The sequence below is a fragment of the Sitodiplosis mosellana genome, unplaced genomic scaffold (assembly GCF_009176505.1).
Source record: "Sitodiplosis mosellana isolate CC-2019 unplaced genomic scaffold, AAFC_SMos_1.0 Smas_scaffold_1, whole genome shotgun sequence".
Classification (NCBI taxonomy): Eukaryota; Metazoa; Arthropoda; class Insecta; order Diptera; family Cecidomyiidae; genus Sitodiplosis; species Sitodiplosis mosellana.
This window is the reverse complement of record NW_022595244.1, coordinates 1,691,581-1,710,564: the sequence shown is the minus strand read 5'-3', so window position 1 is coordinate 1,710,564 and position 18,984 is coordinate 1,691,581. Positions and strand designations below refer to the sequence as shown.

General features: G+C 37.6%; 1 protein-coding gene across 1 annotated transcript in view; it reads right to left on the bottom strand.

The window, feature by feature from the left end:
• LOC129571061 (protein TIS11) overlaps positions 1–14,246 on the bottom strand; it is a 54,669-nt gene extending 40,423 nt beyond the window's left edge. Inside the window, exon 1 of the mRNA XM_055450834.1 lies at positions 11,807–14,246. Coding sequence (XP_055306809.1) covers positions 11,807–11,902 — 96 coding nt within the window. The 5' untranslated portion in view covers positions 11,903–14,246. The remainder of the gene's footprint in view (positions 1–11,806) is intronic.
• Positions 14,247–18,984: the final 4,738 nt, after the last annotated feature.

Genomic DNA, 18,984 nt, shown 5'->3' with positions numbered 1-18,984 from the left:
AGAACTGAACGAAAAACTCTTGACATTATTTATGGCGATTCGAGTCGATTGTGACGGGCGCGTCGGTGAAATGCGATGCACTTGGATAGTTGAATCGAAAGAGCAAATCCATGCGGTGTGTATGCTGTTGTGGTTTGTATTTATGTTTGAAATGCACAGCAAGCCGACAACTCTCTCGCATTACGAAAAATTTAAATGTTTTTCTTCGTCTCTTATTTTCTCGTTTTGTTCTCGTTTGCATCGCCCTTAGATGCTGTTGATGTTGCTGCCACCGTCGCAGCCGCCGCACGCCACTGCTATGTGTTGAGTGAATCGTCAACGAACAAGATGTACATTCACAAATTAATTGCCATTACATTTCATTCGTCATGCCATTATTGCTCCGTGTGCGAGTGATGTGATATTATGAGGTCTCTGCGAACCTTTAGCATGCGTATCACACAATAAGAACCATGAAAATGTGTAGAGAAAAATAAATGAAAAGAAATATAAACGACATGACCGAATGAATCATTTACAAGATGCTGCATGTTTGATTCATTTCACCCGATTGATGATCGTGTTTTAATGGGCAATCGTAATATCGTTTGCTGGATTTGCGGTGTGATGCGTGTGTATGTATGTGCCGGTGCAAAACTGCAGCACAAGTAAATGATCACAGCGAAAGAAAATTGCCTGGCATTTTAATCATACACACCAAAACATGCGATTCGCGATCCGTGTTCGCCATAAACCAACAATAAGTCGTTTTGCTTGTTCGCATATTCGCGTGTTTCGATCATGTTAACCATTTCTCATTCACGTATTTTACACGTTTTTCGTATTGGCATATTAAAAATTACATCGTTTTTCCATTCATTTATTGACTATTTTGCGTACGTTGCTGTTGCTGTTGTTGCTGTTACTGCTTGTGTTTTTTTCCTTTCTGCGCGGCTGTTGCAATTGTTATTGAAATGATTATAATTTCTTTGTTGAATTCCGGTTCAGACGTTCGATGTGCGCTTCCTCATTGTTTGATTTCTTACCGGTGGAAATTCGGAACTGAATCGCGTTGCATGGGAAACGATATGTGGTTCAGTGAGAGAAATATATACGGTGAGAATTTGTGTAACGGAATCGGTTGCATGAGACCGATACTACCAATAATAAGCTGTGTTGTGATCGTTAAATCGTTTTGTCAATCACCAGATGCGCGCGCCAGCTTGAAATCGGACGATTATCATCAATAATATGCCATCCAAGTGTTTTCCGAAAACATGACTTAATTGTCGAAACGCAGAGAAAATAACGAACTTTCCCACACATCCCGAAATGTGCGTTTAAAGGGAGCCACTGTGCCGAAAATCCTTTTCATTACAACGCACACATACACACACACACACAATTTATCGCCTTTTTCGTTTAACGATCGGCTCAAATAAAATAGGACAAACGGAATATCTGGGTCGATTGAAATGGAAACGCAGCCAACACCCTCGTTACTAACGAACATGTGTTCAATCTTCTTCTTCGTCTTTTTTCTACTTGCGTCTCCTTTTCATTCTATCAACGTTTTCTTCCAATCGTTTGTGGCCTGTTTCATTTTCTGTCGGAGGCACTGTTTCTCGAAAGATTCAACTCACCCCCGAGAAACAATTCATGGTGCATCATTACGTTATTCCCAGTTGAACGGCTGCGTTTTTTTTTCGAATAGAAAATAAAGACACTGCGCTCAACAATAGATTTACGTTTTGTGATTTTTTCGCAACGAGCACAACATCGATGCCATTCAATTCAGGCCCAAACAATAGATTCGAAACAAGGGATAAAACTTCAATCGAAACGGATGGAGAATAGACAAAGATTGAAAGAAAACAACTGTTGAATTGTATTTTCGGATCACAGAGTGTGCATGTGCAAACCTGAAGTAGATTTGGTTTGGAAGCAAAACCTGCACATACCATTACACGACAATACACCCGAAAACGGTGATCGATCAACTGGTGCATTGAATGCACCGCATTCAAATGGAAGATGGAATAGTATACATTGAGAATGTGCGTCAATCGTTCTGTCTTCTGCATTGTTCTGTTCACAGAGTGCATAATTGCACATTTGCGGCAGGAAATTTCGCACCGCATAAAAGTGAATACCAGTAACAATGGCTGGTTGAAATCAATACAATATTCGAGTCGATTTGTTGAGAGTGCATTTAATTGCATTTTGTTGCAATTATTTATTTATTTTTTATTTTTTTGAATCAACAACTTTTTCGACCTTTCAATGGAATTTTTTTACATTGAAATTCGAATGAAAAAAAAAAAAAATGTTGCAGAAAAATGCTCATCTGCCAAAGCCTGTGGCTATCTGTTGATCCATCTATAGCCAAACATTTTCCTGTTAAGTCTGGCCTTGGCTTCGTTGAAGCGTCACTCAGTGCAACGGTATATCGATTCTGGAGCCAATGGTATTGTAACCTTTTTGCCCAAAATGGAAAACAAGCGGGGTAGTGCGGCAAAGAACGGACATGAAAAAGCAGAAAAAATATCGATTCTTGCACAAAAACTCATGTTGGCTTAACAATGGTCGACATTTTTCTGTTCACTCTGCACTACCTGCATGGCACACAGATTTCATTACAGACAAAGACCAAACAGAGTGTTAACTAAAGCCTTGAAATAGGTAGGTTTCGTTTCGTTCTCTTTGCTTCTCGTTTCTGTATTGAGGCTTTAAATACAAACTATTTTTCGGCCATAGGTAAAATGGCTGTAGCATTCACGAATGCGTAGAAGAGAAGAAGAAAAAACAATTTTTTTCGACAAAAGCAACCCCGTATTTCATTACCTTTTCAGAAAACTAAATCGAAATGGCATCATTGTTTTCGAATGCATCTCTTTCTCGCATTCATTTTGGTTCGTTTGTGTGTGTGTCATTTTTTGTTTGTATTTTTCCATTTCCACAGGATTTCGTATATCTTTTCTATTCGATAACAATTCGAGCAAATTCGTTAACATATGACGTTATTTACGCATTTACGGAATGAAATAAATTTCAATGCGAAAAGCAATTTTCGGTCTCTTTTCGACCGACACACAAACACATACGGCGGAATGTAAGAGGAAATCTTTTGTGTTGCATGAAATTTATTTCTTCGATTTTTTGTCTCTCTGCATTTTCAGCAGCAGCAGCAACAGCAGCAGCAGAGAGAGAAAAAAATGAAAAAGAAAACGATTATCTGTGATCTCTTTGATCGATACAGACAATGGAAAACGGCATTAAACAGACGCCTGATTGCTATGGATTCCGTGTTCGTTTCACTGGTTCTGAATGTTGTTGTTGCAGTGCATGTGATTTCATCCCGGTTGGATGACTGGCTGGCTCGCTTGGTTTGTGCTATGCACAGACCTCAATGCGTCCAAAACTGATGCTAGTCATCGTGTTCTCTTAACATCACTGAACCACTCTTGCTAATTCGATTTCAAGGCATTTTCACAAAAGATCCAATTTCAGGGCATATTTTCGTATGTGCTCGACTTGCCGTTTAACGTTGCGTTTCACTTAATTGTCATGCAAAGATTAGTGAAAATTTATCGCCTTTGAACGGAGCGAGTACATAATTCATGCTAAAGCCATTGCCGTTTCATTTTTGCGTTCGTTCATTCGCTTGGGCTACGTTCTATGTGCCACGGTTGAGCTGCTCAACTGAAAATAGATGAAGTGATCGTGCCATGTTTGATGCAAAGAGATTAAAAGTCCCTCTCAGACTAGACAGAAAATTTATAAACACCGATTTATGCGACACATTACAAAAAAAAAAACGGCATCAAATCAATATCGAACTCTTTTTCTTCTGCTTCTTCTTCTTCTTCTGCTCGAAAAATCAGTTGGTGTTTGTCTCTCTTTCCCACATAGTTTGCAGCCGAAACTTGGCATGCACATGTTTGAGCGGTGTGTGTAGGGGTATTTCTTTCTATACAAAACACACTCTTTTCAATTCACATTTTGTGTTGTTTCTTCAGTTTCTGTCTCCTTCCCTTTGCGCACTCACGGTTTGGGAAATGTAACGAACGAACGAAGAAAAAAAATATCAGAGATTACAGACAACAACGACACCAACCGAAACATCGACAAAAAAGTGCATTAACAATCAAGAAAGCAGAAAATCAAAAGGAATTAAACTAACAAGACCCAACAGCAACAGCAACAACAACAAAATGCTATTGGATGAACATGCTGCGCACATAGGAGCCACAGTGCCGAATAAACAACGAACAAAAAACCCAGCATACATTTTCAACGAATATGTAGCTTGTTCATTTCGAAACAAATATACGAGCGTCGGAAAGGAGACGAGAAGTGGAAAAAAAATCTTTCAAACCAAACAATATTTTACTCGATTTTGTGCACTTAACTCAAACACACACACATGTGCCAAAGACTTTTTCGTTGTTAGTTCTTTTTTTCCTTTTCCATTATTTTTATCTCCGTGTGTTTTTTTTTCGACGTTTGCTCACATTTAGCTAGAAAATTTTGTTTAAGGACAAAAGCTACACCGAAACGAAAGAGATAAAGAGCTGCATTTTGTTCGAGTTGGTATGTGTGTGTGTGTGTGTTTTTTTTTATGTGCGCGCTCGGCGTGTGTGAGCGGCGCGCGGGTAGGAAAATATGAGCCAAGAGCGAAACAAAAACGAACGAACGAGATGATGAAGGAGGAAAAAAATGGTAAACACACTTGAAAACGTTTCGTAGAAGAGAAGATGCAGGCGACGATGGGTTTCTTGTTAATAAAATGTTATTATATTGAGTTTTTAACTCAATGTTAAGTTTGCCCGAAGGAACCGATCTTTTTTTCTCTCTTCTGTTCTACGATTTCAATAGATGCACGCATATGTAATAATCGTCTGGTGTTTTCAAGGCTCTAAACCTATTAATTTTTTTTCTTTCGTTCCTTTTTTTCTAGTTTGGTTTTTTTTTCTTCGCCCTACATTAAAACCAACTCTATGCTAAACGTAACGAAATTATGCAGCCTACAATCGATTGAAAGAGATTTGGGAGGAGAAAATGAGAGAGAAAATTGAAGAAAAGTCGGTCGAATAACAATAAATTGGTTGAGGATCGTTACAAATTCGATTCGAAAGAAAAACGATGCCGACGATTAGAGATGATCATTATCACATGCATTTGCACATATGGCCCAGATCGAGGCGGCGTGAGAACTCATCGCACCATTTTCTCACCACAAATACACTCTCGCTCAATGCGATCGAAAACCTAATTAAAAGCCGATACATTAATCTAACACTTTGTGCAGATGCCAAACGCCATTTGATCGATTATTTTCGTTGCGTTGGCCAACGAGAGTGTTAATTATCCCCAACAAAGCCATTTAGCCTCCTTGAACGCTCAATTTCAATCCCTAAAGTTAACGTCACTTTCCATTGCCGTTACCATTCATGTTGCTAGTTTTAATTGAGGCTTTTTTCGTCTTACATGAAGGTGATGCCGTTTTTTTCTTATTTTGCTTTTATAACGAAACAAAAATAAAACAATACCCAAGCGAGATGGCACTTTCATATTATTTTACATGAAAACAATGCAAAATAGCAAAACGAAGATGTTTTGAGTTGTGAAAATAAAAACAACACGACTAAAGATCAAACAAAATTGGTTATTTACTATTTTATTTTAAAAATTGCGGTTAACGTCAAAGCGAAAGACTTGTTGACAATGACGCCTTCGCAAAACAACAATATGTGCATTGTTTGTTTCTGCGCTGTGTTGTTCAATGCGCACGTTGTAATTGGCGTAATGTAATTATGTGCGTAAAGCACGGTGACGAAAGCAAAAGCCCAAAAATAAATGCGACAATGGCCAACAGTATGTCAACGTAAGCGCATCACTGACGTCATTTGTCAAGCGCCAACGGGCGTGTGAAGAGAGTCAAATGTTATAATCCAGTTTTGGTTTCGGCGTGTATTTTCTCTTTCATTGTCAGTAGCTGGTTACTCTTCATTTTTTCTTCGTTTGGGTTTTGTTATAATTTTGGATTTTGAGACGGTCATTGAGCGGTCATTGCGGCGACTGCGTCCACCTTTCACTTTCATTCGACATCCAGAAAAAAAAACCACACCACACCATTGAGACGCCAAAAGCGGTGCTTGAATTCAACTCTCTTTTTCAGCGAGTGTCCGGCGCACGCGCACCTTTTCATCTCAGATTGAAACAGATTCGAACCGCAACAACAAACACCAAAGCGCGCATAAAATAAATAATATCAAATGTTGAAACGTTCGGCTCCAAATCGAAATGCAAAAGCATTTGAACGAAGGAAAAAAAAATAGAAATTCTCGTTGAACGTTGGCCAACGAGCCACGGCAAGTTGAAGTGGAAAAGAAAGACGAAAACGAAAAAATAAAAATAAACGTATCGACCGAAACCGGTAAATTTGCCTTGGCTGAAAATGAATGCAACAATAAAATTACTTTAAGCCAAATTAGTTTTTTTTTGTTTGTGGTCGCTCGTATTCCGACTAAATTGCCCAGTGCAGGTCCATTGTCTGTGTGTTGTTGTATTCATTTGTTCCAGTGTTCGTTATTCAATCGACGAACGCTCTCGTTTCTCAGCAAAGCGAGTGGAACACAGCAAAGAAAGAGTGTTTGTACGCGCTCTCTCTCGCCGCATCACAAATGCTACAATTTGTGCATATCTCAAACGAAGCAACAAAAAGATTTTAATCGCTATCGGGTGATGCAGCCCGGTACATATTTAACAGTCAAAGCATGCGTTCAACTGGGAATTATTTCGAGAGCACGTTCGCGCGATGCAGAGCCAAATAAGTGAAACACGGCGTTGACTCAACCGAAAGGCCAGTGATCAAAAGTGGGCACTACCACAAATCTCTTGCAAGCACACACATTGCCAACACAAATCCACCGGTCGGATGGTCTCTCTCTCTCTCTCTCTATTCAGAATTCGCAATTACGGCCGAGAGATTGAGATTGAAAACTTTTCTCATTCGAAACTCACTAAAAAATCGTTCATTTTAACTACATCAACGTCGACCGCTACAACTTAATAGTTGAAAATCAAGCAAATGTATGCTGTTTTTTCTTTGTTTTTCCCTCATTTGGAATGCATATCAATCTCTTCATGTGTGTATGCACAGACTTTCCATTTCGCCAAACTTTGTGGTGTCGTTTCCGTTTCACCAGAATGTGTTCGTTTTGTTTGCTGCACATTTAAACAAATCGACCAAAAACGGCGATTAAGATAATCGGTTGACAACCATGTGATTGATTAACCACTGTTTTCTGAAGAAAAATCCGCAAATTTCTCAACTTTTTCCTTCGTTTCATTTTGATGATGCCATTATTTGGATTCACATTGTACGAATTAGATGATGTCAACTGTGACGGCCTTTGTGTTTCTAATTTAACGCTAACAACTAATTCAAGACAAGGCAACGCATACACATTTTTTATTGGAACCAACAAAGCCAATGCAAATCGTTGTTGTTAGGCTTTTGGTTTTTTCTTTTCAATTTGGATACACTTGAATAACAAATTCAATCGGAATTTACAATGTTTTGCTTCGGTTTTTCTGTATATGATTGCATAACATTTCCATGCGTGATGTTTACACACATGTGGAAGTGAAATGGTGAAAACAAAGACGAAGAAGAAAATTCGTGGGGTGAAATGACGTAAAAAAAAGACACTATCGATCACTACCAACTTTACTATCCCACAATGATTCGAAAACGAAAAAGAAATGTGCCAAACTTGCCAATTGCCTAACAATGTTTTATGTGTTCATTTTTTTTATAAGTCAGCCGTTTTGTTTCTGCTTCTGCTCTCTAACTCGATTCGTATTTTTCGTCATAAGCCGTGTCGTTCGTTCGGTGCTTTTTTTGATGTAATGCCAATGGTCGGTGTGCGTTTGAACGGTTGTGTTTTGAGCGTATATGTGTGCGCGCGTGTTTGTGTGTGTATTATTGAAACTACGAGTACTTGGTAATTCAGTCACTTTCTTTCTTTCGTCAGGTGGGTATGTTTCAACATTTTAATTTCGTGTTTCTTCAGTTCAGACACCATAACATGTTGCGACGTACGATCAGACGTAGTTTTTTTCCTTCTTCTTCAAACACATTGCAATGTAATTTGAATGGAGATTATGTTGTGTGTCATAGATTTGTGTTTTGTTATTTTCGGTGCGCAGACAAGCATGAATCGTAAGCGTAATATATCCAATATGATAAAATTGATTCGAACAAAATGAAAATAACAATGCAAAATGGCATAGCATTCGCGAAATCAGGTCAGCGACAAAGGAGACAAGAAAAAAATAAACACATTCATCTATTCAAAGCAACAGGCGATTTGTCATAGTTGGAATACATGTCTTGCGGTAATTGAAATTAGCCATGAAAACGATCTAACGAAGGATAAACAAAAACACTTTTCTACGGCAGCGGCGATGGCGACAGAGGCGTCATCGAGGAAATTGTCCGAAAGAAAGTGCAAGGAAATAATTCGATCGCCGGACTTTTTTTTCACTCTTCATTTACAAACAAAACCAGATTCATGAAAGAAGCAAGCGAGCAGGCGAATAAAAATCCGTAAAGTTATAAATTGCATGTTCCAGTTCGTTAAACAGAAAGCAGTAGCGAATGTGTGCGCAAGTTTCATTTTGATCATAAACATTTTTCGTTCGCACATTTCTTCTCTCTCCTCGCCAATTGCGTTACAAAATAATTTTTGTATATTTTTTTCAGTTCGTGTTCGTTCATATGGCTCACATTACCACTTCTTCGTGCAGTCTTTCCTCCTCCTCATTCTTTTCTCTCTTTCTCTCTTTCCCCGAGCATATCGTATATGCTATATGATTTGTGTTTTTTTTCGTATAACAACTAGCGATTTGGTCAATTTGCAATTAACAGACACTATTTTTTTCTGGGCTTTGTTTCATTTTCTACACAATCACGATGTTGTTTGTCTTCGGCTCTTCATATGAGCGTGCAATTTTTTTTTCTTCTTTTCCATACATACATTTTATTTCTTTTATTTTTCGATATGACTTGAGATTACATAAATCTCTTAGAGCGATGTATGGTCGGCTAATCGCAAAAGACTATCTATAAACGGAGCGAATAGTTATGTGCCTGTGTGTGTATGTGCATTGACGAAAAACAAAATGTTATACAGAGAGTAGCGCCATGGTTTTTTTCCCTTCTGTGCTGGTGTGCTTCAGCAATCGATTTTATTTTCTGCTTTTATTTGGATTTTCTGTCAATAAATGTGAAAAGAAAGTGAAATTCGTGAAACACTTGCATTCAATGCAAATGGCTCGCGATTTAACGACTACATTTCGCCTTTGCAACCGGACAGTCTCTTGACTCGGACGGTTTTTGCTCTCTTCTCCTATTTTACTGTTTTTTGCTGCTGCTATTGGTTGGAAGTAAATTCAATTTCTTCGTTGACTTCACACCAAATTACAGTATTAGCTCGTGTAGATTTATTGCTTAAAACAAATCCAAAATACACACACCAAATGGACATTGGAAATTCGATTTCATCCCAATAATTGCAGTTCGAGAGGTATGAACACGAATTTATAACGAAATGAATCAAGAGAGAGAGAGAGAGAGAAGTAAAAACACGAAATTTTCGTTAGCGTCAAGAGACTGAAAACATAAACTAGAAATGAATTTGATTTGAAAATTGATTTTTTCAAAAGCACATTAGGGAATTTAGCTGGATATAGCTGAAAATGAGTTGGCCAATGAACGTATCGTGCACAATCAAATTGAGAATGATTGAAGAAAATTAAGCGCGGACTCACAAACACTTTTACAACAGCCAGAACATAAGAAACAATTGAAAAATGGCAAGTCGAATGTGTTTGTTGATGCTGCTGCGGCTGTGCGCAAAATTAGAATCAGAGGCTTACTTCCAACCAACTGATTCGGAATGGCAAACACACTTGTTAATGGCTACAACATGAAATATTACTTGATATTGAAATAAATTGAGCGTTATTGCTTTGAATGAGAGCAGACAAACGGAAGCCCGCCTTTTTTGGGCGAAAGATGCAAAACATTGCCTACACTTAAGATTCATCTTTCAGAGAGCCATCTCTCCGGAGTCGAAATACTTTATTACCGAAAAGAAACATGAATTGCTTGATTGAAGCATGTGCGTCGCACGTTTTAAATATAATCAGCCTATTTCTTTGATTCTCACAGTTTATTTCTAGGCTCAATCCAACTTTTGTCAATTGACTGAAGAAATTATTTCAATTAAATGTGATTTGCTATTGAATGTGTGTGTGTGACGTCGTATTCTCACAGAGAACTTTCAGAATTTAATGTGATTTTGCTTTATAAGACTCGACTCGGCCAATTTTCAGATCCAAACTACAGCGCAACGGTTTTTTTTTGTGTGAACCCAAATGCGATTTGAAACGCCGAATTTATGTTCAATCCGATGGATGAGACACAAGCATATATGCCGAGGGTTGTTGTGATGTGGGAATTAAATTGATTCGATTGAATTGTGTCTATGCGCAAAAGTGCTTGCAATAAACTAATCAAGTACCCGCATCTAGGCATGTCGCACACTCGAAATGCATACAAGGGAAGGACATGAAGAGAAAAAAGATCTCCAAAATTATTATTTGCGCAACGGCAAATCGCATTTGCTTGAGCCACACACACACACAGCAGCGTTCAGATTAAGACACCAATCGGTGACAGATCGCTTTATATGGGTGCTGGTTGTTGTGTTATTTTCTGCTCATTCTGTTCGCATGTCAATTAAAGCGTATGTTCCGTGTGTGGCAGCTCTCTTCTGAACTGCATTTGCATGATGAAACTTTACGTTTTTTTTCTTCTGTTTTTCAATTCGCTTTTATTCGTTCGCCTTTGTGTGTTTTCTCTTCTCTACCTCGTGCTCATTTTTTTTTTCGAACAAAACAATTAGGGGCGTTTTTTCCGCATTTAATGCCAGCGCTTAGATATAAAATGGTAATCACAATTGTTGCGCTATTATACCCTCATCAACATCATATGGTGCCGTTATTGGTCGCTTACTTTTTATCGTTTATACAAGTCATAAGCTGGTGAAAAATAAAAAATCATAGTGACCGATTGCACGTAAACAAAACACGAAATGACTTTTAGAGAACGAAGAAGGTTAAATTGATGACCATTGTTTTTTGCTTCGTTCGAGTGTATCTGCGTGAATATTTTTGAGGTGTTTTTTTTATTGCGTTTTGGAAATTTGCCGAATGAAATCAGCAATAGTCATATCTCTCTCTTTGTGTGTACGTGCGTTGGCATTGTACGATTCAGCTGTTCTCTGTACTGGTCGGAAAACAGTCATTCGATGCGCTATATTAATAACGGTGTTGCAAAAACGACGAAAAAAATTGATTGATTCTTCAGAGCGAGCAAGAAAAAAATGTGTCGAATCATTTGGAAAATACTTTGTATGATTAACGCAAACCCTTCATCGTTTCTGAAGTTCACGTTCTTTTTGTCACCTTTATCTAATCAAGCGTATTATCATCAATTCCGAAGATGGCAAAACAAAAAATAAGACAAAAATATCACTGATATGAAATCTCTCACCAAACACTTATCAATTTCATATATAATTATTATAGAACACAAACACACTCCATCATTCATACTCGTTTTTTTCGCTTTAAATAAAGAAGATTGTCATCGAAATCAGCAAACAACGTCGAAAAAAAAGAGTTATCTATTCAGATTGTATCACACACTGTTCTAATAGAAAGAGAGACAAAAATCGTTGAAATAGCTTACCTTTAATTGAATATCAGCAACATCGTTCGAGTCATTCCAGTCGTGGAATTTGTAATCCCAACCCATGGCTCCGGTTTGCATAATAGCTGTCGACATGTTTTTGTTAATTCGTCAAATGAAAAATGATTATTTCGTGTTGCTGCCGTAGCTCGTTAACTCTTCCGATCGCCAAACAAATTGAAAAATGCCCACAACAAAAATTTCACTTCTTCAAAATCTTTTTTATTTTCACACACTAAACAAGAAAGAAAACCAGAATTTCCGTTGTTTCTTTCGAGAATTTTGCGCGGCACGATGTTGTCATACAAAAAAAAAACGGTTGAATTGTCGCAAAAATATTTCTTTGATAATAAATAATATACAATAACTCTACAAACAGATTATATGATGAACGAAGGAGAGGGCGATAAGAAATAAATTAAACACACGAAAAAAAGTTGGTTGTTGATGAGCGAGAGGGGAGCAAAAATGATGAATTCTTGTGTATTTTATGTCGGCTGCAGCGAGCGAAAAACAAAAAACTAGCAAATTCGTCACGAATGTTGCACTATTTTTTAAACGAGATAACTGATAGCGAGCCGAGCAAAAAACAACAGTTGTAGACACGCAAGTACGAAGTGCAATTTAAACCACTGAGTATGCGACAGTTTTTGTATGTATTTATTGCTTTACAAATTTTTTTTTTCTCTCGTAAAAGCGATTACAGTTTCTTTTCAATCTGTCTTAGTGTCGGTTCAAGTTCCCGTTAAGTATTTGAAACAAAAAGAGAAGTGTATGTATCGTTTCTCTCCACGTTAAGCACAAACGAGCGAACAAATTGATTGTTTTACTTGTTGCGAGAGCATGCGCACACTTTCAATTTCGTTTGAATTCTTCGGAAGTGTTTTTTTTTCTATATGGGCATGAAACTCACTCAATACACAGTTTATAGCGCAAATGTTTGTCGATGCCAAAACGAACAGAAGATGTTTTTTTCTATCGCGAATTTTTTTTAGTAACTTCAGAAATACTTCGATTATTTCCGTATTTGACCTTTTCTCTGTTTATGCACTGCTTTTTTCGTTTTATTTTTCTTTCTCTCTCGTTGGATTGTGTTCAATAATCTTCTTTTAACTTTCTTATTACAACATTGATATTTCGCTGATTTTAAAAACAGAGTCTAACGCGCACATTCACAAAATATGATTTGCTCTTGTCGGATATTTCAATGTTTCTCGAAATTAGACGAGCAATCGAGATAATTTTTCAAGAAATGGGAAAAAAATGTTGTTTTTCCGGCGATTCCTAGTATTCGGCTCAAAAACTTGTTTATTACAAATTTGAATTGTTGTGAATTTGGTTTGTGTTATTCCTCGTTGTCGATATGAAATATTTCTGGTGTTTTATTTTCTTCTTTTTATTATTGGTGCGCTTGTGTTTTGCTGGTTTCTTTGCTTCCTTTTTATTTTCGTTATTCACACTTAACGCGTGCGCTATCGACGCCGCTCGATTGTATACTGAATTGTTTGTTAGGCCTGGAGCTCTTAGTTCACTGTAAAATGCTTCGAACACAATTTTTTAAACAATAACACGCATTCAACAGCACGACACAGAGAGCGTTTACACAACTACCATCGCAACGCCAGCCGTGTATAGCATTCACACACAGTCCGTTCGATCGTTTCGGTTACAGTGCTCATAGCAATGCGTCCATCTCGTTCGCGCAAGTTCATACGTTCGTCCATCCAGTCGGCGCGAGCGTACACACACGCTCTCTGGTGCAGTTGTGTGCGAGTGTTGTTTGTTTATTGCTTGAAAAACAACGTTGAGACCGTGCGGTCGGAGTGTTTTTGCATTGGTATGTGATGCATGCTCTGTAGACTGCACAGTGCGCAAAAGACTTTACGTGTTTTTTTGCTCGTTGCTCTGCTCTGTTTGTTTGTCGCTTGTTCTCTCTCCTGTATGAAAGATAAACACAGGCTCGGCTCAGTCCGGATTGGAAACTGAAGTTTTCTGTGATATGCCAAACAAATACCATCGCATTAACCAAACATTTGCTCCGAGAATACATACAGTCGATGTTGTGTATTTTCATGCTATTTTTGCAGCACTGCTGCCTTATTTTTGTGACTTTTTTTTCCTTTTTCGTTGTTGTCGCCGATGCTGTTGTTGTTGTTGCTGCTGCTGCTGCTCTACGAGAAATTACGCGATGCATGCATTCGCGTAATGTGTGTATATTTTTTTCCTTCTTCTTCGACTCGACTATTCATCGGCTTCGTCATCTTTATTATGTGTTTTGTTTCGATAGTGAAATGCGCGCATATTGCGTTCGCGTTTCTCACTCGACAACTTTTTTTCTTTACCTTTGTGCTTGGCTTGGCGCGCGCGCGCTTCTCTCACAGATTCAATTATGTAGCAGTTGCCAAAAGAGATCGAAGCATATTGTTTAATGTTGCGCGACAATTTGTCTTGGTCGACAATAAGTGTGTATGCTATTTTTCTACTTCTTTTTCCTTCCTTTTTCTCTCTGTCTCTCTGTCTGTATGTGTCGTTACGTGTAGTCACGCTGTTTCCCCATTCGCTGTTCAACACAATCTTGTCAATTGGCATATGCAAACGTTCAAGCAATTTTTTGATTGTATTTATGATTTTGTGATGGCATCACAGATCGAATGATGGTAGCCCTTCGGGCGAGTTGTCAATTGTGCCGGATGTGTTTTTTGGTTGCGCCACCTGAATGGTGGGGCTGCATTTGATAGATTCGGTCCCTTCGATTATGTCAAATATTTCTGCAAAAATTTTAACCTAATTATGAAAACTTGGTCAGCATTTAATTAGTTATCGTGTATGCAACATAGAAGAGTAAGTGATTGTGTAGTTTTTGTTCTTCGAAGCACTTCAAGTGGTCATAAACGCTAAATCGTTTAAGAATGAAATATACAATTTTGAATTACGATTTTTTTGCTGATTTAGTTTGAAATATTGTTTTGAAAAGAGTTTTTACTTCAAAAATAGTTGTAAATGGCTTTGTTTGACTATTTTCGCCGTTGATACTTATCAGTTTTACATCTCTCGATTGCAAAATTCATTTCCTGTTTTGTATTATTTTCTTATCTTCGCTAAATCGAAAGAGAAAATGAAAAGAAACTGCTCGGAAGACGAAAAAAACTCTTTTCTAAGAGGGTACAAAAGATTGATGAAGGGTGACTTTAAGAGTTCAAGAGTTCATAAACACACATCAAGAGATGTTTTCTTGAATAACATTCTGGCATGAGCAAAAATCTCAATTTTTCCATCAGAATGGTGACTGCAATAGCATTCAGTTAAGCTACAAGTAAAGTTATCAAGCGAACCAAGCAATATTTTTTTGAATGGCTAAACATGTAATAAAAGTGGCTGCAATCATTTGTGTTGACTGCGTTTTTTCTCTCAATAGTTTTTTTCTCTTTTTTCCAATTCCTTTTTAAACATGGGATTAAAGTTATTGGCTGCTAAACTCTAGACACAATTCAATTTTAATGCAATGATTGCACTTCGACAGTAAATTGCACAAACATCGATACTTCTCACGATACGGAATAGGATATTGTTGTGTTTTTTTTCGGATAGCACGAGCCCGCATCAGTCGCGAATCTCATTTAGGCACAGCAATAAAAATACATCGTACACGCTTCAAACCAAATGCCAAATTGAATGCAAGGCAAATATGACACTTAATAAATACATGATACGGTTTTTTGAGCAAAGCCAAACTCATAAGCATGAGGATTATCCATCGTATTTTGCAGTGCCACTCAATGGATTTTAAAATGTTTTGGATGTTCCCGATGCGTTGGAAAAAGGGATAAATCTATTCGATCTGGGCCACTTTCTCCTATATGAAACTTCCATGAGTGCCGCTGATTCAAGAATCATTATTAATTTTTACACACTAAATGGTGTTGATACCAAGTGTACACTTGAAATGCGTATCATCTAAACATGCCGTCTGTTCTGCAGAAAAAATTAAAATCAATGTTACTAAAAATACATGTTTCAACGAAAATTCAATAACAATATATGTAATTCGATATGTTCTCTCTCTCTCTCTCTTTCTCTCTCTCTCTCTCTCTCTCTCTCTCTCTCTCTCTCTCTCTCTCTCTTTCAGAACGGAAAAAAACATCACTTTCAAATTGAACAGCGGCCGTTGCGAGAGTGCACGCACGCGCAAGTGAGAAAAATGAACGAACACACAGCTTAAAGACGATTGGCAATTATTTTCATTAATAAAGCATAAAATGCAACCACACACACACACACACACACACACATCCAACTCAGAAGGGAAAAACAGCATCGAGAATACAAATAAGAAGTTGTTTTGATAAAAATTGTAATGCGCTTGTAGCATCGTCTAGCGCAATCCGTATTGCGATTATAACTTCATTTTCTAGAATGAATAAATTTTATTGAGAATTAGCACGAGCAAAGACGATAAATTATACAATTCCGCTTTTTGCGATGTTTCGCGCGTAGATATTTGGTTGATTGTTTTGCTCTTTTTTTCGTCGTTGTTGCCGTTGTTGTTCGCCGCTCATTGCAATTCGTTGATTCGTTGGTGTGTTGTTTATTTTTATAATGAGCAGCAGCAATGGACCCATAGTCAACATTGTTCGAAAAAAATAGCGCGAATCTTGCACATTTCGCGAGACGAATAACAATAGCTCTTCACTCTCCATATATACTAGATTCCGATGTTCACAATTCCCGTGAAATCAAAAGTGATTTAGTTATGGCCGTTGTATTGCTCGCTATCTCTCTTGTATTTTTCTCTCTCTCTCTCGTACCGTGTGTTTCTCCAGACCCGCTGCTGACAATTGCTACTTTGTTGTACTTCTAGTCGCTGAATTCAAGCAATTCATTCATTCGGTGATGTGACTGCGTGCTCACGATTGTGTGAATTTTTTTTTCGTATTAGCACGAAAATGAAGCTGAACGCTATAATATAACGAGCAAATAGCACGAAAATTCCACACAAATTGTCGAACGAGGCAGAGTGAGGGAGATGGCAAGAACACAAATATCACGAAACACAACGAATGTATCACTGAAACACTGTGAGCAAATAGAAAGAGAAATAGCCTGAACAAATATCGATGGTGTTTTCAATGAGATAAAGATACTAGTATATTCTACCGTTGGTGTGTGTGTGTGTGTCGTAAAATTACTCAGCAATCCAACACACGTTCAGTTGCCGCTTACAATGAAATCAAAGCGCAATGAAAAAAAAACAATAATAACATTATTTAATTTGTTTCGTGTGTTTTTTTTCTGCTGGTGCTTCCTCTGCCTCTTTTCTTCTATTAATTCGATATATATTATATTGCACGTTATGTTATTTTCACTTTTTTGCCTTGCTTTTTTCCCTCTGAATCGATTTTCTGTTTTTACTAGAGCCCTATGATGTGTATGTGTGGTAATGTCTACTTTTTTCGATCGCAAAATTGCATTATAATTTTATTACATCATAACGACTTTTTTTCTCTTCTTCGTTTGCTATGTTATTTCGATTACAATCCAAAATAACCGTAGAAATTAAGTGCATTCATTGTTTTTTTTTTCTTACACAGAGAGGTAGATATACATGTGTGTGCTCGTTTTTTCTTCTTTCATTTCGTTATCATGACATTGATTCATTCAAGTTTTGCGGGCGTAAAAATGAAATCAACGTTGATTACGAAAAGTTCTGAATATGTATACGAAAAGGAAATGTTGATATGGTATGTTGCTTTCTGCGTCATTTATACCGGCCAAATCTCAGCTGCGTAATAACATTTGACGAGGGATCAGGCCAAGCCAAGCCAAGCCATTAAGAGTCTCTCCTTCTAACATCTGAATGCTACTTTGCGAACTTGAACCACATGCTTTTTGGTTTTTTTTCCACTTGCGAAAAAAATGGTTAATGGCTATTTTTTAAAGCGTTTATGATTATCTATTTCCGAGAAGGTTCGACTATCCATGTCTTTTATCTTCGCACAAACTACTACCGTGATAATAAAAACAACCAACGACGACCAAAATCGTATTTTTTGAAGAAAATATAAACATCTTCAGAATAATTTAATGCGCGAATTTCGATGAGCATCATCGTCACAATTAGCCATAGATCTCTTTCTCTCTTTCAACGTGTTTGTGTATTGCCAATGATCAAAGCGTTTTTGAAATTGTAACGATCAACGTGAACTTTTTTTTGTTGTCAGTATTCACGCGTCATAAAATATTTATGGTCCTTTTTATATAATTCAAGACATGGCATCCGTGTTTTTAGGTTGTCTGGCAACGTTAAAATACACCGACCGACTAGATCTCGTCATATTTTTGCATATATGATAAAAAGGCGGATACATCAAAATGTCTCGAAACAAGATTGAGAGATTCCATGAAAGGAAGATGCGATCCAACCGAAAGCACTATTTTTTTGTCATCAACAATTATTAATGGTGTGTGTGTGTGTGTGTGTCTTACATTTTATGGATTGCAGCATGCAAAATGTCAAACTTGATCCAAAATAGTCATTTCGTAGCACATGTGCAGCGGATTTAGCAGGGCCAAACAATTTTCAGCCAATGTTGTTTCTCCTCATCCTCTTCTTCTTCTTTCTGTTTTTTTTTCGACAGAGATTCTGCCGCTGTGTTGTTGCTTTCGTGTGGTTGCTGACCCAAAAGATTAAAAGTAAGTTGAACAAGAAAAAAAATGCACATAAACAATAGTGGTGGTATCGTAAAACCTTGACATTATTTAAAAAAAACGATATTTGAATGAAACTGAACGTTTTATTACATACTGTTTCGCTATACGTATTGAATTTGAGGCGAACATCAATATCAACTGTGAACAGCGGCGGCCGAAACGATTAAGCGAATCGAGCAGCAACAATAACAACAACAATCGCTGCGATGAACAGCACCAGCCAGCGCAAAACAAACCTATGCTATACGACATTAAACGTGTGTTGTGCGATGTCTTCTTTAGCACGTCCGCCGTTGGTTGTTTTTTTTCATTGCTTTCTAGCCAATACGTTTTGGTTGGGCTCTGTTTGCATTTACAATTACTACAATTTAATGTGTGCAGTATCGTGTGTTTGTCGCATACACCTCATAATTCAAGCACGAAAATCACATTGTCGATTCACTTTTATCTCTTTCTCGCACACACTCAGA